The sequence below is a fragment of the Camarhynchus parvulus genome, chromosome 8 (assembly GCF_901933205.1).
Source record: "Camarhynchus parvulus chromosome 8, STF_HiC, whole genome shotgun sequence".
In the NCBI taxonomy this organism is placed as follows: Eukaryota; Metazoa; Chordata; class Aves; order Passeriformes; family Thraupidae; genus Camarhynchus; species Camarhynchus parvulus.
The window spans coordinates 5,441,802-5,463,496 of NC_044578.1; the positions used below are offsets into that span (position 1 = coordinate 5,441,802).

The 21,695-nt window shown below is 40.9% G+C and overlaps 1 protein-coding gene across 1 annotated transcript in view; it reads left to right on the forward strand.

Annotated features, from left to right (window-relative positions):
* The first annotated feature begins 394 nt into the window (after positions 1–394).
* SLC1A7 (solute carrier family 1 member 7) overlaps positions 395–21,695 on the forward strand; it is a 46,933-nt gene continuing 25,632 nt past the window's right edge. Inside the window, exons 1-3 of the mRNA XM_030953343.1 lie at positions 395–535; positions 1,608–1,687; positions 15,338–15,553. Coding sequence (XP_030809203.1) covers positions 395–535; positions 1,608–1,687; positions 15,338–15,553 — 437 coding nt within the window. The remainder of the gene's footprint in view (positions 536–1,607; positions 1,688–15,337; positions 15,554–21,695) is intronic.

Genomic DNA, 21,695 nt, shown 5'->3' on the forward strand with positions numbered 1-21,695 from the left:
GGGTTGCCTTTCTGAGTTTGGGTGTCCAGATCCCAAACCGGGGGGACTGAGGAAGGCATCACCTTTCCCCCAGGAGTGTCACTTTGTTTTGAACTGGTCTTGTTTTAGAAATACTACTGCATTCTGTTCTAATTTTCCAGAGCCCCCTAATCTTCTTCCAGGCTCTTAATGATGTAGTTGATAATAGGATTGTTGGTATTAATTTGGAACAATAATGCCAGCTGCTTGCTTGGTGGCGATTGGCAGAGGGGTGACCTTGCGGGTCAGCTAAGCAGAACTGGAAGTGCTTTGATCTGATCTATCCAGAGCCAGATCTGTGCACCCCAACAAGAGGAGCGAGTGAATTCTCTCCCCATGGGATGCTGATTCTTCTCCAAAGAGCAGGCAGGACAGCATGGCGGTGGCCCTGGATGCAATCCTCGCTCGGATCAAGGATGTTTGTAAAAGGAATGGGCTGCTCATCCTCTCCGTGTTGTCCGTCACCATCGGCTGCCTCCTGGGATTCTTCCTGAGGACCAGGCGCCTCTCCCAGCAGGTAAGAGCAGCTCCCAGCAAGTCCCTGCAGAGGAAATGCCAATCTTACGTAACAAAAGACATTTGCACCATGGGGAACTGCAGGGTGGGCTCTTGAAGGTAAAATTCACCCGTATGTGTTTGTTAAAATAGTTCCATTTCTTCTGTTTATCGATCTATGCTGTTCTTTGGGTCTTTTCACACATTCTCAAACAACAGGTTAGCAGAGGGTTCTGGTCTCTCAGACTCCTGGGAAGCACACAGGAGCACATTAGAACGCTGCAGGTATGGATAATAATAGGAGGCATTTAAGCTAGATGACATGTAGCATTTCATATAGGCCTGCAGAAACTGGTAGTGCAATAGATTGCATTTTATACTATTCTAGAACACATATAGCTAAAGAAAACACTGGGAATATTTTTCAGCATCAGATGCACAGGGGTGCAGATGTTTATATTACACTAATGGTGTTTCATATTAATAAATTTGAGATTTCCCATCATTGGCAGAACATGTTACTGAAGTCACTTGGGGAATTGTCCCCCAGCATACTTCAACTAAGCCCTTTGCTGGTGCTCATTTCTGCTGTCTGTCAGACAGACTAGACAATAACATGCATTAATAAATGCACTGTTTGAACACAAAATAGAAATCTCAGTTAAAAAATAAGGCATTTACTAATGCAACTAAATTAAACCAATTCTGGCCTCTGCTACTGCAAACCACTGTCTGTCTGAGCATCGTTTGTGTCCAAGCCATAGCTTCAAACACATCTAGGAAAACAGACAAAATGCAGAATGGAGAGATTATTCAGGGCAACTGGTTAACAGTAGTCTCCAAGAGATGGCACATTTCATTTTTGTCTTCCTTTGTAAAGGAACGAACAATGCAGTGTGTTTATTGAATAAGAACACATTATGTAATCTAATTAATTTGAAAATTCCCTTTTAAAGCCTGCTATCTTTTCCACCTTGTCCTTGCACCAAAGGTGCAGATTCTAGCAATGTTATCTGATCCACAGCTCTAGCAGCACTTGTGAAAACAGTCAGTCTTTGGCTCAAAACAATAAGCATCTCTCCATGTATTTTCAGGAAATTAGTTACTTCCAGTTTCCCGGTGAGTTACTGATGAGGATGCTGAAAATGCTGATTCTCCCTCTGGTTGTCTCAAGGTAAGTGAAGACAATATTTCAACAACTTTTGAAGTTTCCTAATTGAGATTTGTCATCACATTGGCTTAGTTGTGACTGAATTAGGTGACAGTGCCAGAGGTATCAGTGCTGCTGCACATTCATACTTATAGTAGAGCTATAAATGTGTATTTTAGTAGATAAAATCATTTTTGCCTTACATCATCTCTGTCTCATATAGGTACTATTTGCTTTAAAATAAATGTGTTGGGGGTTTTAACATTTGTTTACTTTTTCCCTTGTAATGGGAGGACTTTTTCCTTCAAGCTACTTAGAAGTTAAATGGAATAACATGGAATAAATAACTCACCTTATCAAAAAGCCTGCCTTAAATCTAAACAATTGAAATAATACACTATACAAATATGATGAAAAAGCACAGTTAATTCATAGTGTCCTGCAGTATTTTGAGGCGGGCCGTATGTGTTTATAGTATGATAAATATTAAAAAAAACCCCGTGTCTCCAGTGAACTAATAATGTATAGCTGTCTTTGGCTGGAAATGAAAGTGATTTCTTTGTTCATTAGAGATAGAACCTTTAGTGGTGGCACTTTATCAGTAGCAGAATTAATGATCTCAGTGCTGGAACCGACTGGTGCATGGCAGCTGCCTTTGCAGTGGGAGGGTGTAACTTAGGGCAGGCTTTTCCCTAAGTTTGACTGCCTTCCCCCTGACTGCAGTCCCAAAAACACACCAGCTGGATGGCCACAAACTCCCTCATGTGCCCAAGGCTGGGAAGTTATTCAAGAGATGGAAAGTAACAAAGCTAACTTTACCAGAGCTGAGGAAAAATTGCTGCAATATTTGGTTCCAGTTCTGGAACCTAATTCATACATGAAGACCTCATCTTCCACTTTGAGAAAAAAACAAGTTTCTTGTCTTCAGATCACTGACAATTGCTGAAAATGAACACGGTTTACAGCACTAATTTTATTTTTAAATCATCTACCCTGACATCTGCCTTCTCATGGTTTTTCACAGAACAAAAGCGAGTCATGGTGCTTTATGCATGAAACTGGTTTTATAACCATAGACTCACACCTGGTCCTGGCCCATGCATCTAGAGAACACCAAGACAAAACATGTAAGGAAATTTTTTTTTTGAGAGGTGAAATGAAAGTTTTCCAAAGAAAACAAGAGTCTTACATGAGGAAGTGACATAGTAAGGAGGACAGAAAAGGGTTGGAGCAGATTTATGTGTCCTTCCCTAAAATGTGCAGTTCTTTAGATCCTGTGGTATATTCAGAGATGTTAGGAAGAGCAGCACAGTAGGAAAGAGCTGCTCTGGCACAGCCTGTGATGGCTCTAAGTTGCCTGGAGATGTGACAGCTCTGAGCCTCACTGTCACAGCAGCTGCACTGTGTCCTGAGGTGGAAAAAGAGAAACTTTACAAACCTTCAAAGAGGTTCCATTCTCCTTGCAAGTGTGAGTCCATCTCCCTGTATAACAAATTAGCAGTGCCTGCTAGCACAAACTGAAATGGCAAGGTTTGCAGGAAAAAAACACTCCAGATATAACACTCTTGTACAGCTTGGGCATTTTTGGCTGGTTGTCCTTTGGGTTTTTTAGTAACAAGCACAGTGTTTTCCACACATGTATTTCATCAAATCAGTAAACCAGTACTGTATTTTTACCAATATGCATGCACATTTAAACTACATTTCTTTGTGGATTTGGAATATCCTCAGCCTGTCCTGCCAGAGGATTGGCATTTAAATTATCTTTTAAATTACTCTCTATTATTGTTTACAAAAGCCAGGAGTACAGCACCATAAAAAGAATTCTAAATATTGCTCTCCTAGTTGAAATTAATGCAAGTTTTTCTTTGAACACACAAGCAAAGAAATTACTTGAAAGGAGAGGTGAGAAAGGAAGATTGAAAGAGAGACTTAGTGCAAACTATCCTGTTTCCAAGTCCAGAGCTAATTTTGAAGGGTTGCATGAGAAGTAAAAAGTGGCAACTGGATAGGTCAGAAGATTGACAATAGACTAGAAAATCTAGTTTTCCACTAGCAGAAATCCAACCTTAACCAGAAATGGCTGAAAATGTGTATTCCACATCTTGACCTGATTGTTAGAGAGTTAAAACAGAACTTTGCAGATTTTATTCATTAGGAATGAGGAAATTATGATACAGTCAGGTATCTCTGAATGATGTTTATTTTAAAAGTTCCTTAGATGCAGAGGAAATCTGTCAAACAGGAGGTCATTTCTTCAAAGTACAATTTCTTGATTTCCTGAACTTTGTTGCTGCGCCTGGAACTGCTCTATCCCAGAGCTCCTGTACCTATTTCTGATGTCTCCCTCATCTGTGGTCGTACTTCTTTCTTTTCCCACAGAGAGAAAAATCTTGGAAAAGCAACCAACACCCACTAGCCTGTCAGTCTGAGCCCTGCATAAGCTTTTGTTTTTGTTGAGGCATGGACCTTCATTAAGGGTGGGGGGTTGAAATTATTTCAGTTATCTGAAATATTTTCAGTTATCTGATAAAAAAGTTTCATAGCATCATAGAACAACTCTGAAATAAGTATATATTTACTGCGCTCATCCTCTGCCTGAGATTTAGCCCTGCTCATACCTGTTAGTATCCCCTGAGTGTAGAATTTCCTTTTCTCAGCAGCGAGAACAGGTACCCACACAACACTTCTGTTGGAAAGATAAAGAAAATTACAAATAGTTGACAGCTCGTGTCTGCCTAAGGGATACTCAGTACTGGAACCTTACAAGACCAAATTTTAGAGCCTGTAGTTACTAGATGTAGACTGCTTACTTTATGTGTAAACACAGGGTACTGCTGTTAGACCTGAGAATGCAAATATTAAGAGAGCTCAGAGAGAACAGGAGCCAAATCTGAATTTGTAGTTACACATTTAGACACTGTCCAAGCTCCTACTGCAGCTCGACAGGGAGATGTCCCAACAAGCCTGAAAGATCAGCTGCAGAAGCTCTGAAGTTCCCTGATTCACTCTGGAACAGAGGCTTCGATCCTCATTTGACAGGGACAATGCAAACAGTGTATTTTCCTCCTTATACGCAAAACGTTTCAGCCTTCAACAGATCTCAGGTTTTCCAGCAGGCAGGCGCACAGTTCCCTGTGCATCCTGCCCTGAAGTTCTGTTTATCAAACCCCTCAGGCAGATCCCGCTGCTCAGGTTTGTTCCAAGCCCTTTCCTTGCCCCTCCGGCGTTCCCGGCGTGGCCAGAGGCTCGGGATACCCTGCAATGAACCCTGCGGCCACGGGGCGGCTCTGCCGGGACACCGAGCACCCGCGCCCCGCTCCCCGCGCCGCTCCCTCCGCGCGTCCCGGGGATCGCCGGTGTCACTGTCCGGGCTCCTGCATCCCGGGGATCGCCGGTGTCACTGCCCGGGCTCCTGCATCCCGGGGATTGCCGGTAACACTGTCCGGGCTCCTGCATCCCGGGGATTGCCGGTGTCACTGCCCGGGCTCTTGCATCCCGGGGATTGCCGGTGTCATTGCCCCCGTTCCTGCATCCCGGGGATTGCCGGTACCGCTGCCCGGGCTCCCCCATCCCGGGGATTGCCGGTACCATTCCCTATCCAGAAAACAATAAACCTTCCACTTTCTTTCACTGTGGTTAGTTATAAACTCCCACAGACACACACACCTACGGGATTCCTTCGCCTGTTCCCAGGATAAGTTGATTGGCAGAGATACCTATGCATCACTTGAATTTCTCAACTTCTTAAATCAAGTAATCCAATCTGATGTCAATGTTTTTGTGCTCTGCACGATACAAAAGACTGGGAGAGGAACAAAGACTCAACTTTTCCCTTAATATTTTCTCACATTTGCTAAGGACAATATAAACCCTCTGACCTGCTCTGTCTGTGCCAGCTCCAGCACAGGCCAGGTGTGTTGGCAGGCATTGTGCCACAGCTCACACACTGTCACCTTCCTTCAGAGCATTTTTGTGCCCATTCCCTGCCCCATCATGTCCAGCTCATGTTACCAGCTTTGTACTGATCAGTTCCCAGTGGCCCAGAAACTTGATTTTCAGTAAGCATGACTGCTTTGACTTAAGCTTTTTGTGGAGGCTGGTACTGAAACCTGATCTGTCACAACTACAAGTTTTGAAGAACAATATTGTATTATTGGAATAATATTGAATAATTCACCACTGTTGAGGCATTTCTAATGCTGGTGTTTGGCATGGATTCCTCCCAGTAGGCAGGGAACTCACACTGGCATTTACCACAGGACAGAAATGCAGCTGTCCCGTTCTGTTCACAAGACCGAGGTGCCGAGCAGATGTGGCTCCCAGCAGCGCACTGCTGCTGGCAGGCAGAGCCACCGCAGGTACCTGAGACAGCTGCAGAATCTGTGTGCTGCAGACCCAGGAGGAAGGCTGGAGAAGAGGCAGGGCTTGCAGGCCCTGGTTCTTTTACAAGTTAATTCCAGAAGCCCACACATTATTTCTCTCCTGTATATGTGAAGTTTCACAGCCCTTTCAGGAACATGACTCTCTCTGAATGAACATATTATTAGTAAGGGCTCTCACACAGTGTTTGACTGCACAAGCCTTGGTTGTTCAGAAAAGCAGACTAAAGCCAGAGTTACACAGGGTGGCACCAGCTGAACATACTGAGTTGTCTTTGTCCTATATGTCTACCTATATATGTAATAGAAAGTTGCATACTTTATTCCAGCACCTCCTTGTTTATATGATTAAGCTTTTATCTGGAAAGAGATACAGGGCCAAGTTTTCTAAGACTTTAATTAGCAGTCAGCAGTAAGAGTGGGAAAAGAATTGTCAGGTCAGACTCAAACTGTTTAGCTGTTGTAACAGCCTGGTTATATTCCCTTTGGAAAAAACAGTTTAGTTTTTTAAGCTTAGGAAGATTATTACATTTTGTATTTATTTGCCACCAACCATTTTCTAGATGTTTAAGAAATATTGAGTAGCAGAGATTTGATCTTTGAGCAGATCCCGTTAAAGAAATATTATTCCCTTTAGAGTCAAAATAAAAGAACTGATCTGACCTGTATTATTTAAATTACAGAGCTTGTTCCTCTGAGTATGTTGTGCCTGGTACAAACCAGTGTATGTTAATAAAATTTCATATTTATTTGAAGGGCCATTTGAGTATAGTAATAAATATTAGTTACTATTGTGGTTTTGTTGATTAATTAAATACAATATTCTAAATATAGTACTGTCTTTCTTTAAAGGGATTCCTGTCCACAATGCCATCAGTTCTGGTAATCCTTCATCCTTCTGCTCACATTCCTGAGTTGGTGATTCTTACTCATGCTCTTAAAGCCTAGTATTTAATCAGAAACTTCTCTTTTTAGTACCCTTTTCCCCATATTTTTTCTCCAGCTCTCTGACTGGGGAACACGCTGGCATTTGAACATCTCACCAATGACAAGTATTGCTCATTGTGTTTTAATGGAATTCTGACATTGTTTGGCTGTATGGGGCCATACCAAATTGACCATTGGCCTGGATGGGTTGTGTTGGGCACTGTTTGTTTGCTCTCAGCTGCAGATGGAACTGGCAATAAACCTCACACTGGAGATTGTTCATCTGTTTTGCTGCTTAAGATCATCATTTGTCAGGGATGAAAAGTTTGACCCAAACTCTCCAAGACCTGTACTGCAATTGACAATTTAAACCTTTTACTGTGAATATAAACCATTGTCTGATAAAATCAGTATAATATCCATTCAGAAGGAAAACAGATACCTAAAAGGCTATGAATTGTTTTTTTCTGTTTCTGGTTATATTTAAATGAAGAGGACAGCCAAAATCAATCTACTCAATAATACTGGTTTTACATGACTGACAATTTGTGCAGTACTGTTTCTTCTAATACACCCCTGGTACTAAGAGGTATTTTCCATGTCTTGACACATAATTTACCTGAAGACCAAAAGGGAAAGGGTGGATAACAGAAGGTTCTGGTCAGTCTGGGCTTGGTCTTTTCTGCTATGTATGTGTTAAACTATTCCCCTTAATACCAGCTGCTCTGTTCTTATCCTTGTGCCACTGCCAGACTGGGGTGTATTTATAAGACAAGTAGATGTGGCACCTGGGGACATGGTTTAGTGGGACTTGGCAGTGCTGGGGCAAGGAACAGTTGGCGTTAAAGATCTTAGAGGCATTTTCCAAACTAAAAAATTCTATGATTCTAATGAATCTATAATTGAGCCCAACAAAATTTATGTACTGGATTATCTAGTGAGGTGTTGAGGAGCAGCTGCAAAGTGCTGCCTCTGGGTCTCTGAAGAGCCTGCTCAGAAAAATGTTCCATGAAGTAGCAAGGCAGAAGTATTTTCCATAAAATGAAATTATGGAAATATATGCTTTGGGAACACAGGGCTTGTTTTCTTCACATTATTGGCCTGTGGACTTTTCCCTCTATTTCACCTCTATTAGGACTGAGGAACAGGCCTTCCCCAAGAGGGGAGGGTAAACTTTCTGTGGAGTGTGTATGGGGAAATCTGTGGGGGACCTGAATGACAACATAAAGTGCAGAGAGAGAGTCTCATTTCTGCACTACCTGTCACGTGCATCACTGTAATGTGAATAATAACAAAAGTACATTTCACTCCAGTGAGAACAAGATGCTTGTTAGCTCCTTCCCAGGATTTATCATCTTAAGTCTCTTATTGTGGAGAAAGTCAGTGTAGAGAAGTGAGTTTTAAGGAGATGACTAAAGGGAATAACTATATTTATTTTTAGAGTGAAAAGCAAAACTACTTGGGTGAAACTGAAAGATAAGAATTACCCAAGGGTAAGAAGAAGCAGTCAGAAAGCATCTCACTTAACACCATTATACTATTTTCAATTCTCCATATTGCTATTATATTGCAGAACTGGTGTCAGATTACCCCAAAAGTCATCATTTGAGATGGCTTCAGCTTGTAGAGGAAAGTTTTTATCCCTCCTCCATGACTGAGACATCTTCAGAAGTTTCTCCACATTATCATCTGGAACATTTTCAATGCTATTAACTATGTTTAGAAATGTTAAGTCTAATGCTCAGATCCCATACTGTTTTCAAGTGTTTTCTTTTGTTTGTGCAACCCAGAGGTCCAGACTGTTTCAGTGAAAAATGACATGTTGCAATTACACATCATAATGACAAAATTGGACCAATCCAGCAGAAATTATTTAGGGAGTGTCAGTAGGGATCTAGTGACGTGCAAGAGGAATCCATGGTGACAGAGTGAATGGGTGTGGAAAGCACTGAAGTGATTACAAATGGGGGATGAACTGTTTGTGACCTGACAGAATTTTTCTGTGGTCTTCTGAGAGCTCTAAAATACTTAGTGTCTCACAAAGGAATGGGAATGACATGTGGAGCTTGAGGGGCTGGCTGGATTCCCTCTGTTTTCTTAGACAAAAAACAGTTGAATAAATCTGACATTTGTTTATAATCCAAATTTGTGTTTCAAATCCTTTTGCTTTTTGCTTAATCTAAAAATGCTTGAAAGAACTGACAGAAGAAAAAAAATCAAGTATTAGTAAAATTCTTGGCTCCTTCCACCATGTGAAGCTGCACATCCATATTTAATAGATAACTTGGGTTTGTTTGCATCCTGACCTTTGACTTTAGCTTTAGGAAACACTTTTTTTAAATCAGAACAGCTAAAATCAACAAGCCACCCTGAATTCTGCATGAGCTACATTGCAATCCTCTTTGTCAGTCAGTGAGCAAAGGCTGCTGTTCATCCCTTGCAGAATTCACAGATGTATCACAGTAACCTCACATATGCAGGTGACAGAACAGCCACTGGACATCAGCCTTCACTGTGTGCTGTACAAAGTCCTGCCTTGTTTATATTAGTCCAGGAAAGCAGATTTCCTACTGCACAAGACATAGAAAATAAAATGCATCATGTGAATTCCTGGCAGGATTTTTGCTGTGTATGTCAATTTGTCATTAAGAGTTACAAGTGTTAGACTATAAAGGAGATATCAACATTTTGGGTAAAAAATAAAAATCTTACTATTTTATAAAGCAATGGAAACCAAATCTCAAAATTATGCATGTTATGATGCATTAGAAATGTAGACTGGTTTCCTTCCTAGCAGCCTAGCTGTAAAATTAAACATAATCACTGCAAACAGTGTATTGATCTTCTGACAGGTTTTTGTTGCTTTTGTTGCTTGAAGATTGAGGGCCAGATTTTCCATCATGCCTGACACCTTTGGGCTTCCACTGTGTTTATTAAAATAGTTACAAACTGGGACTCTGAAAAGTGAATTCACATTTAAAGTGCTATTTACAGCTGATAATCCAGCCATACAGAAACTGCTGCAGCAGTCCTGTTTGTAGTAGCACTTTCTGCATTTGGGTTTTTTCTGAGCCTACACACAATTTCATTTCTATCAAGATGTCTGAACTTTAAAAAAGCTGTTTTCTATTACTGAATTTGCTCAGCAGATGAACCTTAGTAGTCCCTTGGACCTTCAGGAGGGTTCCAGACTTGTCAACTCCTTTGAAAATCAGATTGTAATACTATGAAATTGTTAATAATTCAAGACATTGGGGATCACTGCACTGGTCACAGTGACTGAGACAGTCCCTTAGTTGTGCTCAGATCAGCAGAAGGCTGCAGCACACCAGCAGTGTGCAAAACTCCTGTGCCACATCTCTGTCAGGAAGGGCAGAGCCTGGGGCAGGGTGAAGCAGACAGGGCTGGGCTGTGATCTTCCCACCACCACCACCGCCCTGGCTCTATTGCAGCCATGGCAGGGTCTTGCTCTGCCATGGCTGGTGGTTTTAATTTTAGAAAACATCAAAAGGATGTCCTGAAAAAGTCATTCTGATCCCTCTTTCTCACTGCTGAATAATTTTAACTACACTAGAGACTAAGAGCAAATCAAGCATTAAACTATAAAAAGAGCCAGAGAAAGTTTCTTATCTCTTTCTTTCATTACTGTAGAGTTGTATTTTCTCTGCTGCAAACATTACTCTGAAAATGGTGCCTCCATGGAAGTGAAGCAGCCTTTTCTGAAAGCACAGATAGCTGGGCACAGATAAGGAAAAGTGTGATGGTTCACTGCAATACAGAGATCACTTCAGGCAGATTTTTTTTCACTGTAAGTGGTTTGTCTTTATTTAAAAGTGCCTTAATTTCTCTGTTTCTGAGTCTTTAAAATGGAGATACTGCCCTCCTGCATTAGAGGGGGTTCCACTGGTGAAGCATTTTGGGATGATTAAATGCACATTATTGTCATGTTGAGACTTGAAGGCTCTGACCTTGACAAAAAGGTGAGGACAGCCTGCATGATCAGGCACCATTAGTGAAGGCAGCACTTCCCTTTCATGATGCTCAACTGCAATATAATCATCTCTAATGTAGCTGGGGGAGGCACTTCCCAGCCTCACTGGCAGAACTTGCTCAGTAAAGTCTTTTCCACAACATGCAATTACAAAATGAGAATGGGAGGGAGGGAACAGGATGAATGAAAACAAACATCATTCTAGGAACAACTGCTGGTGGTTAATACTTGACCATTACTTCTTGACAGGATTAATGTCCTTCTAATCACACTAATCCCTTCTGATAACTTTATCCATAATCCATCTATTTCAAAGCAACATCCAGATGGCTTCTGGTGGAGAGGAAGACAAAATAAACATGCAGAATGGGGTCTTAGCAGCAGCTTCTTGTATTTTCCCTTTCCGGGGATATAGGATTTGATCTTGAGACAGGACAAAAAAATGTGCTTTCATCAGACAGCAAGAGAAAAATCTAGAGAATTGCAAAGAAGATAGAAAGCTCTATTTTTATTTGTAAATAAAATACCTGATGCTTATCTGTGACAGCCAGAACAAGCCTAGAGGTGCTCAAAAGGGTTTAGCTACTTGTTTGCATGGGACTAATTAGATTTCCAAGATATTGGAAAGAATTCCCTTCTTCTTTACGTCAAAATTTCTATTTTAATCTTGGGGATTTTACACGGATTTCCCTCAAAGCAGACATGAAACTTAGTACTTGGTTCTTTGGTTCATACAATTACAAATACTTTAAACAATGTAGAAACTGACTTTACCTTTTTAATTAGTCACATATAATTCCTAGAATTGAAGATGTCTTCCCCTTCCATTTAAGCTCCACACGTTTTTTTCTATACAAGCTAAGTGATGGTGTCTGAACATTAAATTACAATTTTGTGGATTTTTTTCCCAAACTGATTAAAGGAGCGAGATGTGCAGTAATTATTTAGAAAAGCCCCAGATTGTTTTTTATTGTCTTAATTCTGTTTTGTCCATTTGGCAATCATTAAAACATACCACGGAAGAAACTACACATGAATCATACATGTGGAAGCTATTTAACTACACAGCTTCTCAAATGATTTCAATCTCTGAATCAAATATCTGCCCTGTTCTTCCAAGGCCAACCAGATTCTGAGGTTTGACAAGAATTAAAGGTACACTGTTTTCCATTCCAGTGTGTTTCATGAGTCTAGCAGTGGAAGCCACAAGAATAGCTTTGTTCTGGTTTGGAAGAATCTTGGGAAACTCTTCAGGAAGGTTTTACGAAGCCAAGAGTGTCTGATAAAAATTAGGCTTTGAGGGAGGACCTGAGTATGATACAATGATCTTAATTTAAACTAGTTGGAAGCTTACTCCTCCTGCCCCCCTGTTCCCTAGGAAGTAAGAAAAGTACTTGTTCTTGTCATCCTTTGGCTACATTGTCCGAATGTTAGAACTCTAGAGGTCAACAGCAATAAACTGCTGTGATGTGACTGTGCATTACTTGCTTTGTACAATAACTGTGATAACCTCTATGTCTCTGCATCCTTGTGTCTTTAGTCCCATTCCTTCTGATATCAAACACATAAAGTCAAACAAAAATGGTGAATGAGTGATTACGGTCTTATTCTAGTTCCAGGCATTTCCTTCTGAAATTATTCTGAGCTATTGCCTAAAATGACCACTGTTACTCCCCAGCCTTTGGAGAACTGGTTCCATCGGTCCCTTACTGAGCACTGCAAGCCATGGAGAATGCAGGGTTTTGTCTGAGCCCAGACCTCTGTTCGTGCTTTTGTCACATTCCAGTTACCCCACTGCACCTCCATAGTTATTTACTTTTGACGACTTTCTCATCACAGCATGAACTGAGCATGACTTTATCTGGTGACAGGATAATCTCATTACAGATGATGATCTTGTTAATGAATATCCCCAAGACAGAGCAATCTCATTATTAGCCCCCTCAGGATTTGCCACCTAGAAGCCAAGGTAAGATCAGATTCCAGCTGAACATCCTCCCAAATCCTAGGGCCCGGCATCTCGAGGCTGAGGTAACAACCCTAAACTCACCTCAACCACTGGACATATTTAATTAGGATTTTTGTCCCTAAGTACTTCTGGAAATGCTTCTCAGGTGAGCAATCAAGACAGGGCTCATCCCTCTGTTGTTCTGTAGAACCAATACGGCCCAGAGGCATCAAGGACAACAGGAACAGTGGTGGCTTCCCCACAGTGACAGTGGCTCCAGGGCAGCACCAGGGAGGGAAGGGGAGTGAATTCTCTGTCTCCTGGGCAGTGCCCTCTCCCAGGAACTGCTCTGCCTGCAAGTGACAGCTCTGCTGCTCAACAGTGAGCCCTTCACACCTCTGGTGTCACCTGCGTAATGCATCTAAAAGAACCCTGAAAATTGTCACCATGAAAAACATCCAAACGGCTAAAAATCATTCTCATTCTGATTCTCATTTTTCTTTTTGGTTTTTTTTTTTCCCCCTGGGAATGTGGAGGTGGAACAGTGCTGTACTCTAGTACAATATAGGTATCTACTCTGTGCAGCAATGAGCTGTCAAACTGGCTCAATGGCCTGTGGAACCTCAGCCTGAGAGAAGAGTTCAGTCCTAAAAATTAAGTAATAACACAAGGTTTTTTTAACAGAAAACTGTCACGTTAATTTGAGATAAATACATTTAACTCTTTAATTAAAAAATGTTTTAGAATAATTTAAAAAATGTTTTAGAATATTTACTCTTCTGCATGGACTCATCCAAGGGAAATGACAAGGAACAAAGTAGCATTCCTACTACTGTATTTTCAATATGCAGTGCTGTGTTTGCACACAGCACTTTGCAGACACATAGAAAGCTGTGATTTTTATCAAATCAAATCATAAATAAAGGGAAAGAACAATGGTTACAAGAGTGAGAGTTGCTGAGATGCCCATTTTCTAAATTATCCAAACTCCAGTGCACCCTTGCTCCTATAGTGTTAACAAAACCCATGCTAGATGGGAGATTGGCAATGCAGAAAAGCAATACATTTTCTTAATTAATCTAGTGGATAGCTGGAACCTGAACACTAAATCCACCCATTTGATTTCATTAAATCTACTATAAAGGTTAAGCTGCACTTTAGCATTGGCTCTAGACAACCCCTCTCAGCAGTGAGAGGTCAAGGAGATCTCATTCAAGGAGGTGCGGCTTAGTAAATATTTATGAGAACAGGCCTGATAAACGGGTCTGTTTTGATGAGAAAGCTGGACACACCAAATAATAAATGTGGTATTTTATTTCACCTGTACCTTTCCTGAGATGTATGCTTTGGAAAGTTCCCAGAGAATTATCCAAAGGGAAATCTCAATTTAAAGCCCCAAACCACACTGCTGTCAGTGGAAAATCCAATCCCAGACTCAGGTCACTGGGAAACTGCATCAGGGTCTGTGTCAGAGCAGCCTAAAGAAACGTCAGGGGCCAAAGAGAGCCTGTCTCATCTGCCTGTACAAGAGGGTAAGTGGGAGCTAAATCTCATGGGAGTGAATTGTATGGCTTGGCACAGGCAAACTGTACAAGCAAGAGGGACACTGGTGATGCTCTGCAGTGCTGGGCAGGGAGCTGAAGAGGAAAGCTCCTGATGGGTCCCTTCCAACTCAGCATGTTCTATGATTGTATGACTCTGTTATTCTCTGATTCTGTGGAAAGGCTGAAGTGATCACAGCATGTTCTTTGCTCCCAACTGGGCAGCCACACTTCCCATGGAGGTGTTTCCTCTGGATCACATCCACTGAATTACAGTCTGCTCCCAATGTGCTCCCTGGCAAAGCAAAAATATATTGAATTTCTTTAGAAAGAAAAAAAGTTATTATTTTTGCTAAAGAATGGACTATATGACAAAACTGCCCCTTAGTGTTTTTAATTTTAAAATTGTGTCCCCACTTCACACAGGAAGGGCTGAGTGGGTTGATTAGACTTTCTTAAGAGGTCCATTCAAACCTGAATTATTCTATTATTCTGTAAAATTCTGTGTAGAGTATGACACACAGAGTTTTAATAACTATTGCCACTGCTCCTGTCAAGTGAGCCATGCCATGTGTAACTTGTGTAAAACTGTCCCTGGAATTTCAGGGAAGAGTCAGCAGGATTCAGAGCCCATATATGCAGCCTGAGCTCGCAAGTTCCTTCCCATAACCAGGATCTGGGCTGGCACTTGGAAAATGCCCCTTCAGACACAGAGACCACAGCTGTAGTGTTATTGGCAAGCTCACTGAAACACTGACACACAGAATCAGCTGTCAGAGAAGCAGGTAGGACGGAATAATTCAGAAATTAGGCTTTCAGCTGCATTAATGTAATGCAAAATAACGTTCATTTAAATACAATTTGTGCTGTGTTTTCTTCCCACAGCTTGATGTCTGGGCTGGCAGCCCTGGATGCCAAGACTTCCAGTCGCTTGGGAATCATAACTGTCACTTACTACCTGTGGACAACCTTTGTGGCTGTGGTTGTGGGAATAATTATGGTGTCCATTATCCACCCTGGTGGAGCAGCCCAGAAGGAGAGCACTGAGGAGGGTGGAAAGCCCATCATGAGCTCTGCAGATGCACTGCTGGACTTAATCCGGTAACAACATCCATTCTTTCTGCTTTCTGAAGGCAGCATTTTGTACAGAACTGCAGGAGGAACTGTGGCATGAGCCTCAGTTCTGAATCTAAGGATAAATATTTTGTTGAGACTGAGAAAAAAGTAAGTTTCAGAAGATAATTTTCAAGTTATCAGATGTTTATACTGGCTGTTTCTTGTAAAATTTAAATGAATGGCCACCAACCAACAACAATGGAGCAGGTTGTTTATACCCCACAGACTCCATATAGCCTGTGCACTCACCATCAAATCCATTATTAGGGTCAAGGGAGTATGAACATTTAACGTTCATTTAAAGAAGAGTAGACAGTTGCAATAGGCAAAACCTTAAATAAAGGGGTGAAACACACATTTTTCAGAAAATATTTCTTAAAAGTGCAGTTACAGCTGTTCATGCCAACTTGCAGATAAAGAACATAATTAGAAAGACCACTGTTGTGTATTTTTTATTCTGCTTTGGGACTTTTCCCTATTGATTTTATTTTGTTTGGCAAAAGACACAACTGTCCTTTTAGGGACAGCACTAGGGCACTGCTGGAATTTGATGGCCTTGCCTGGAATCCCTTTTTGTCCCAATATTTCAGGTGCTAGTGGGATTAGTTTGTTGACTGAACATATTCCGTGCCTCAGATTTATTTTGCTCATGCAGAAAGACCAAGTTTTGCCTTTGTTTGGTAGCTCCTCAAGTTGCTGATCTCATACTACACCAGACAAGGGCCTTCAGGCCAAGTGTGTATCTACCACAGAGAATTCTCTTTGGAGTTCAACTTACCGAAATTAAAAATGGTTCACAGTTTGCCTTTCAAAAACCCAAATTCCTGACCCTGACAGCACACAAAGTACTTTAATTAAGACTTATGTGGACTTCAAATCAGAAGGAACTGGGAAGCGAAGCTTACAAAAAAACTCTTTTTTTCTCCTCCAAGTTGCATTTATGCAGGCCACCTGTATTTTATCAACACCTTTGTGAGAATGGGCCAAATTATTTTAGTCATGGAGCAGCAGCAGAGAACAATCTCTTTTGCAGCTTCTCACAAAACCACCACCTTCATCTGCACTGGGAAGGTACCCATCTGTATCTCTCCAGTGACTTTGCCGTGAGGGATGGATGCACAGTGCAATTCCATCTGTTTGTGTCATGAGGTTAAGTCACATTCTGTTTCTGCTGCACAAAGGACTGTAATTCCGACACTAAGAGCAAGTTACAGGAGCTTTGAATCCCTTAGTATGACAGAGTAGAATAAGAAGTAAAAGAGAATCTAAGAAAAACGTGACCTTAATGACTGTCTCCATAGTGGCAGTGTCAGGGGACCATTCCTGGTGTGCTGAGCTGGTTCTAAGGCCTCAGTCAGAGACACTGAAAGGCACAGTGGGACACACAGTACAAAGACACATCCAAATGGACCTTACAGCTCCTCCTGGGAAGGGTCTCCTTCACCACAAGTCCCCATTCCCTTTCTCACATCAGCCCAGCTGCCTTTAGAGGCTCGGAGTAAGCTTGTCATGGAGATGAGTTAGATGGAAAGTAATCTGCATTTTCAAAATCAAAAATTTACTATAGTACTGTGTTTGCACAAAAAGACCAAGACCTGAGTTACAAACTCATCTCTTCCCCTCTGCCTGGCTACTCCCTGTACACCAGGGGTGTTGTGGTGAGGTTTGGGAACACTTTATTCCTCTGAGCCTCACTGCAGGTCAAAAAACATGTCCTGATCTAAATACTTGCAAGCATCTTCTATAATTTCACTTTTCTACAAACATTTATCCAAGCAAATCATAATAGCATGTGTGCACATTTCAGGTATTCAAGTTTCCAAGCAGCCACGTGCTTCTAGTCCGCAAAACCTTAAATTCTTCACTGGTTTGGGCAGGTGTCGACAATGACAAGGTCAACAAGCCCCTCTCATTACCAAAGGTTAAAAAGACAGAATACAGGTCAGTCTTTTTTGCTGTGCTCAGCATCAGCCACAGCTGCAATCTTTCTATCCTGAGAGCACAAATGGATGGTTTTTATTTGTCTGCTACAGAAATAACCACACTTCCTAAGTAAATAAATAAATAACAACAGAACTGTGGGGAATGGGCTTTCAGCCTAGGCAAACACTATGGGTGAAATTTTGGCTCTGCTGCAGTCAGTTGCAAGACTCTTAAATATCTGTGTGGAAGTCTGGATTAAATGTAATGATGTATCTGCTGGTTTGAGCTAGAAAAGCTGATCCTTTAGCTCAATGATAAATCACTTCCATTCACAGCTGGGAACCATCTTTTTCAGCCCAGATTGGCTTATCTTCTCAATTCATTAATTTCCTCTCCATTTATCAATTGCATATGTGCCCAGAAGTTTACACAGGAAACATCTGGTATTCTGCAAATGAAGAATGCTAAATGTACAAGTGAGGAGATGATAGATGTGACAATATTGTGGGGTTAATTTTAAGAGCATGAATCTTGGCATGGGGATACACATATTCACCCTCATTGATTTCAGATTTGAAGCCACTTTAAAATTATGAAAAACATTATTATTCCTTATGATGTTATATATGACATTGTCTAGAACTTTTGGCAGGAAAGATGTTGCTAGAAATAGAATGTCTTGAATTTTTGTGTGAGATTTTTGCTTTTAGTAGCGGTTTTAATTAGAAATTAAAGAATATACTGAATCAGCAAAAAATGAAACCAAAAACTAGTGCAGACCCTTATGGTTATCCTAAACACTTGCAACACTAATCAAAAACCACATTATTATTCTTTTGAATTATTTTGTAGATGGTGTTTCCCCTGTATATTTGTCCATTATGTAGGGAAAAAAAAAAAAAAAAAAAAAAAAAACAAAACAAAAAAAAAAAACAAAAGCAAACAAATAAAAGCTCCAAAGAACAATGATTTGATGAGGAGATAATAATTCTGAATAATTCTGAAATTGCTCTAAACTTCACATCAGCCAGGAAATACACAATCTCATCAACATCCTGAATTTCATGCCTCAAAAATTGCATCCACAGTTCAAACTTTTTTTTTTTTGCCACTCTGAACAGCTGTACTTGAAAGATTTCCTTTCTAAAGAGAATCCCAGGGGATTGGGAACAAGAATGTTCTGCTGCCTGTGGAAGATGCCCATTTCAGCAGGTGGTTCCTGTGCAAGAACCTCCCCTGCAGAACCTCCCCCTCTCTATTGGATGTGGGCTAAGGACAAGCTCAGGAGGCAGCTGTGACTCTGAAGCTGTGCAGGAGATGCTGCTCTCAAGGTGCTTCTCTCTTTAGCCACAACTTTATTGCTCCATTGAGACAGATGTACAAATCTGCCCTCATTTTATTCAAGGTTTCTACTGCAAGCACTGCAAGGCCTATGAAAGTTCATTTTCTTCCATTTAAAGCTCTATATAATTCTCAGGCTAAGGATCACATTGCCTTTAAGCACCTGGTGCTTTATGCGTTTTTACAGATTTATTTCCATGATGTGCAATTCTTCTGTGAGGTAGGCAAGAACCATTTTCCTTTCTTATAGCTAGAGAATCAAAACACATGGAAAAGAAATTACTTCACTGAGGATTGTTCAGAAAATTCTGTTGGCCAGAAGGAATATTCCCAGCTCATACAAGAGCTGGTAGGGTTCTTGTAGGAATGTGGCTTTGGGGCATCTCAATAGCAGTGAATCAACAAACATCTCTGCCTTCTTCTTCCTGTGGGAATTATTAACTTTATACTTTGTCTGCAAAAATAAGAGTGAGATTTTAATAGCCTTTTATGAGTTAAGAAATTAAGAAAGGCAAGATACATTTTTTTTTAAGTAATTCAGCTTTTGTGTATTTTATTCAAAAGGACAAAAAGGAACATACTCACAGGAGTAGTGTTCCATTTAAAATATTAGGTTTACTTTTGTAGCATAATAACCTGACTAGGAGAAGAGAAAATGCCTATAATTTGAGGACAAACATTTGCAAAACTCATTCTGTGAGCCAGGAGGACACTGTTGACATTAGCAGTTAATGTTTCCACGACATCTGTTACCTTTGATTTAGAAGAGGAGATTTTGCTGCAACTGAAATCATGCCACCTGCATTTCCCACCAAGGGAAATAAAATTTGGCTCATGAAATAAAACAAACAAGCAAAGTCCCAGCCAAACTGGGTTTCCCTCCTGTTTTAGATCAGGCTGGCTGCAGATTTGGGCACCAGCAGGTGCAGGGTTCATGCACATTATTGGTTTTTCTCAAGTCTAACAAGACACAGTGGCATCATAAACTTATTCAGCTCAAAAGCCCCAAATAAACCAATTCAGTGAGGGCAGACATGATCAAATCACATCTTGACCCACAAAAAATAAATTTGTACATTTCTGAAGTTTACTGGAGGGAGAAATCAGAGCATTTTACCACTGAAAATTCAGGATTGCATCCAATTTAATAGCAGGTACCCAGAAAATCAATTTGGCTTAACCAAGAGAGGCTTTATTTTTATAGCAGTAAGAGTTAGAAGAGGATATAAACACTGTAGAGGATTTATGTTTTCATGGGAATCCTGAGCACTCTTTAAAATCACTTCCTATCCATTTTTGAAGCTAAGGGCTATATTCCATATTACTGAAATTGTGTTTCTTGAAAATAGGGCAGGAAAATCTCAGAATCTACTGTAGTATGGAAGAAGTCCAGGCTGTGCAGAATCAGGAATCACATCTTTAGAAGTTTACAACTGAAGACTGAATTGTATGTAGACAAAGTAATATATTTCAGAGTGCATGAAATGATCCAGCTTTAAACTATGAAAGAACTTTTGAAAATAAGTATGCTGTACATTAACCTATCTTTTGCCAAAAGCTACTGTGTACTACGATAGAAATATTTATCTGTCTCCTATGGCAAAGCACCACTTTTTACTCTTTTCAGATTGCCAGGTGTTTTCATCTCATAAAAGCAGACTTATGCCAGAAATGTTCTGCCCTGGGACCAGGTCTTTGCTTCTGGTTAATTTTTAAGAGTTTGATCTCCACAGGAGCCCCAACCCTAAGTATTTACAAAGAACTCTCAACCCTCTAACTGTGTGGTCTCTACTTGGCACAAAATGAATCCAACATGGAATAAAGATAATTCCATGATGAAAACCACCCTGAGGAGATGGGCTATGAAGCAAATTCTGCTCTCTGGTCAGGAGGCTTTAGTCACAGAGGGTGAGGTGCACAGGGACCAGGAATTAAAAGTGCACTAGGAAAGCTCTGACCTTGCAGGGGAATTTGTTGTCCATCCTCCTGACAATTGGTCTGGACCTCTTCCAGTGTCAACACACATTTTTTATGGAATAACTTGCCTTGCTGGAACCACAGTGGAAATATGCTGGGCCTGTCATGTTACCTTAGATATAATTCAGCCTTTTCGAGATGCCTAAAGCTGCGATGTACTCGTGCTTCCAGGACATAAAAAGTAAACAAATTCTTGAGATGAAGGTAATGTCACTGACAATAACTTCAGCCTATAGTAAATAGGAGCCACAGTGATGTTTGTTCTTGGAAAAAATTGGAAACTTTACAGTTCTCATGTCAAGCCATTCACGCTCCAGTTTTGCTCTCTGTACCCTTGCTGAATATAGTGACAGGGTAAGGTTTCAAACACATAAATATTAGAATACTGTCAAATTCCCAGCCTTAAAACAATGTTATTACAAGTTCAGCTACGCTTGCTCAAATTTGAGAGCAGAGCATCCAAAGCTTCTCTCTGCCTAGTGCAAATATAGGCCAATAAATATTATGAGGACACATATGCAGCAAAACCCCCAGCCTGGTGGCTTTAATTCCACAGCGTGGGAGACTGCAGCCAGACTGTCTGGTGTGGCAGGGATTAGGGGCTGATAACATCCAAGTCTGAGAGCAAAACCAGATTGGGGCTGCAGAGCACAGAGTGCCAGAGGGAAGGGGTGCTCTGAGTCAAGGAAACATCTGCCGTACCTGCGGCAGTCCTGTGCTACAGCCGCTGGCCTCATTTCTGACTGGAAGGATCTGCAAAAGCTGAATGCTCTGAGTTAATGACACCGTGGCCAGGACTCAGAGTGAGTATTTCAGATATACAGTAGCACTACTGAAACCAGAATCTGGCCTGTTATTTCTAACAGAAGTTATCCAGAAGATGTGA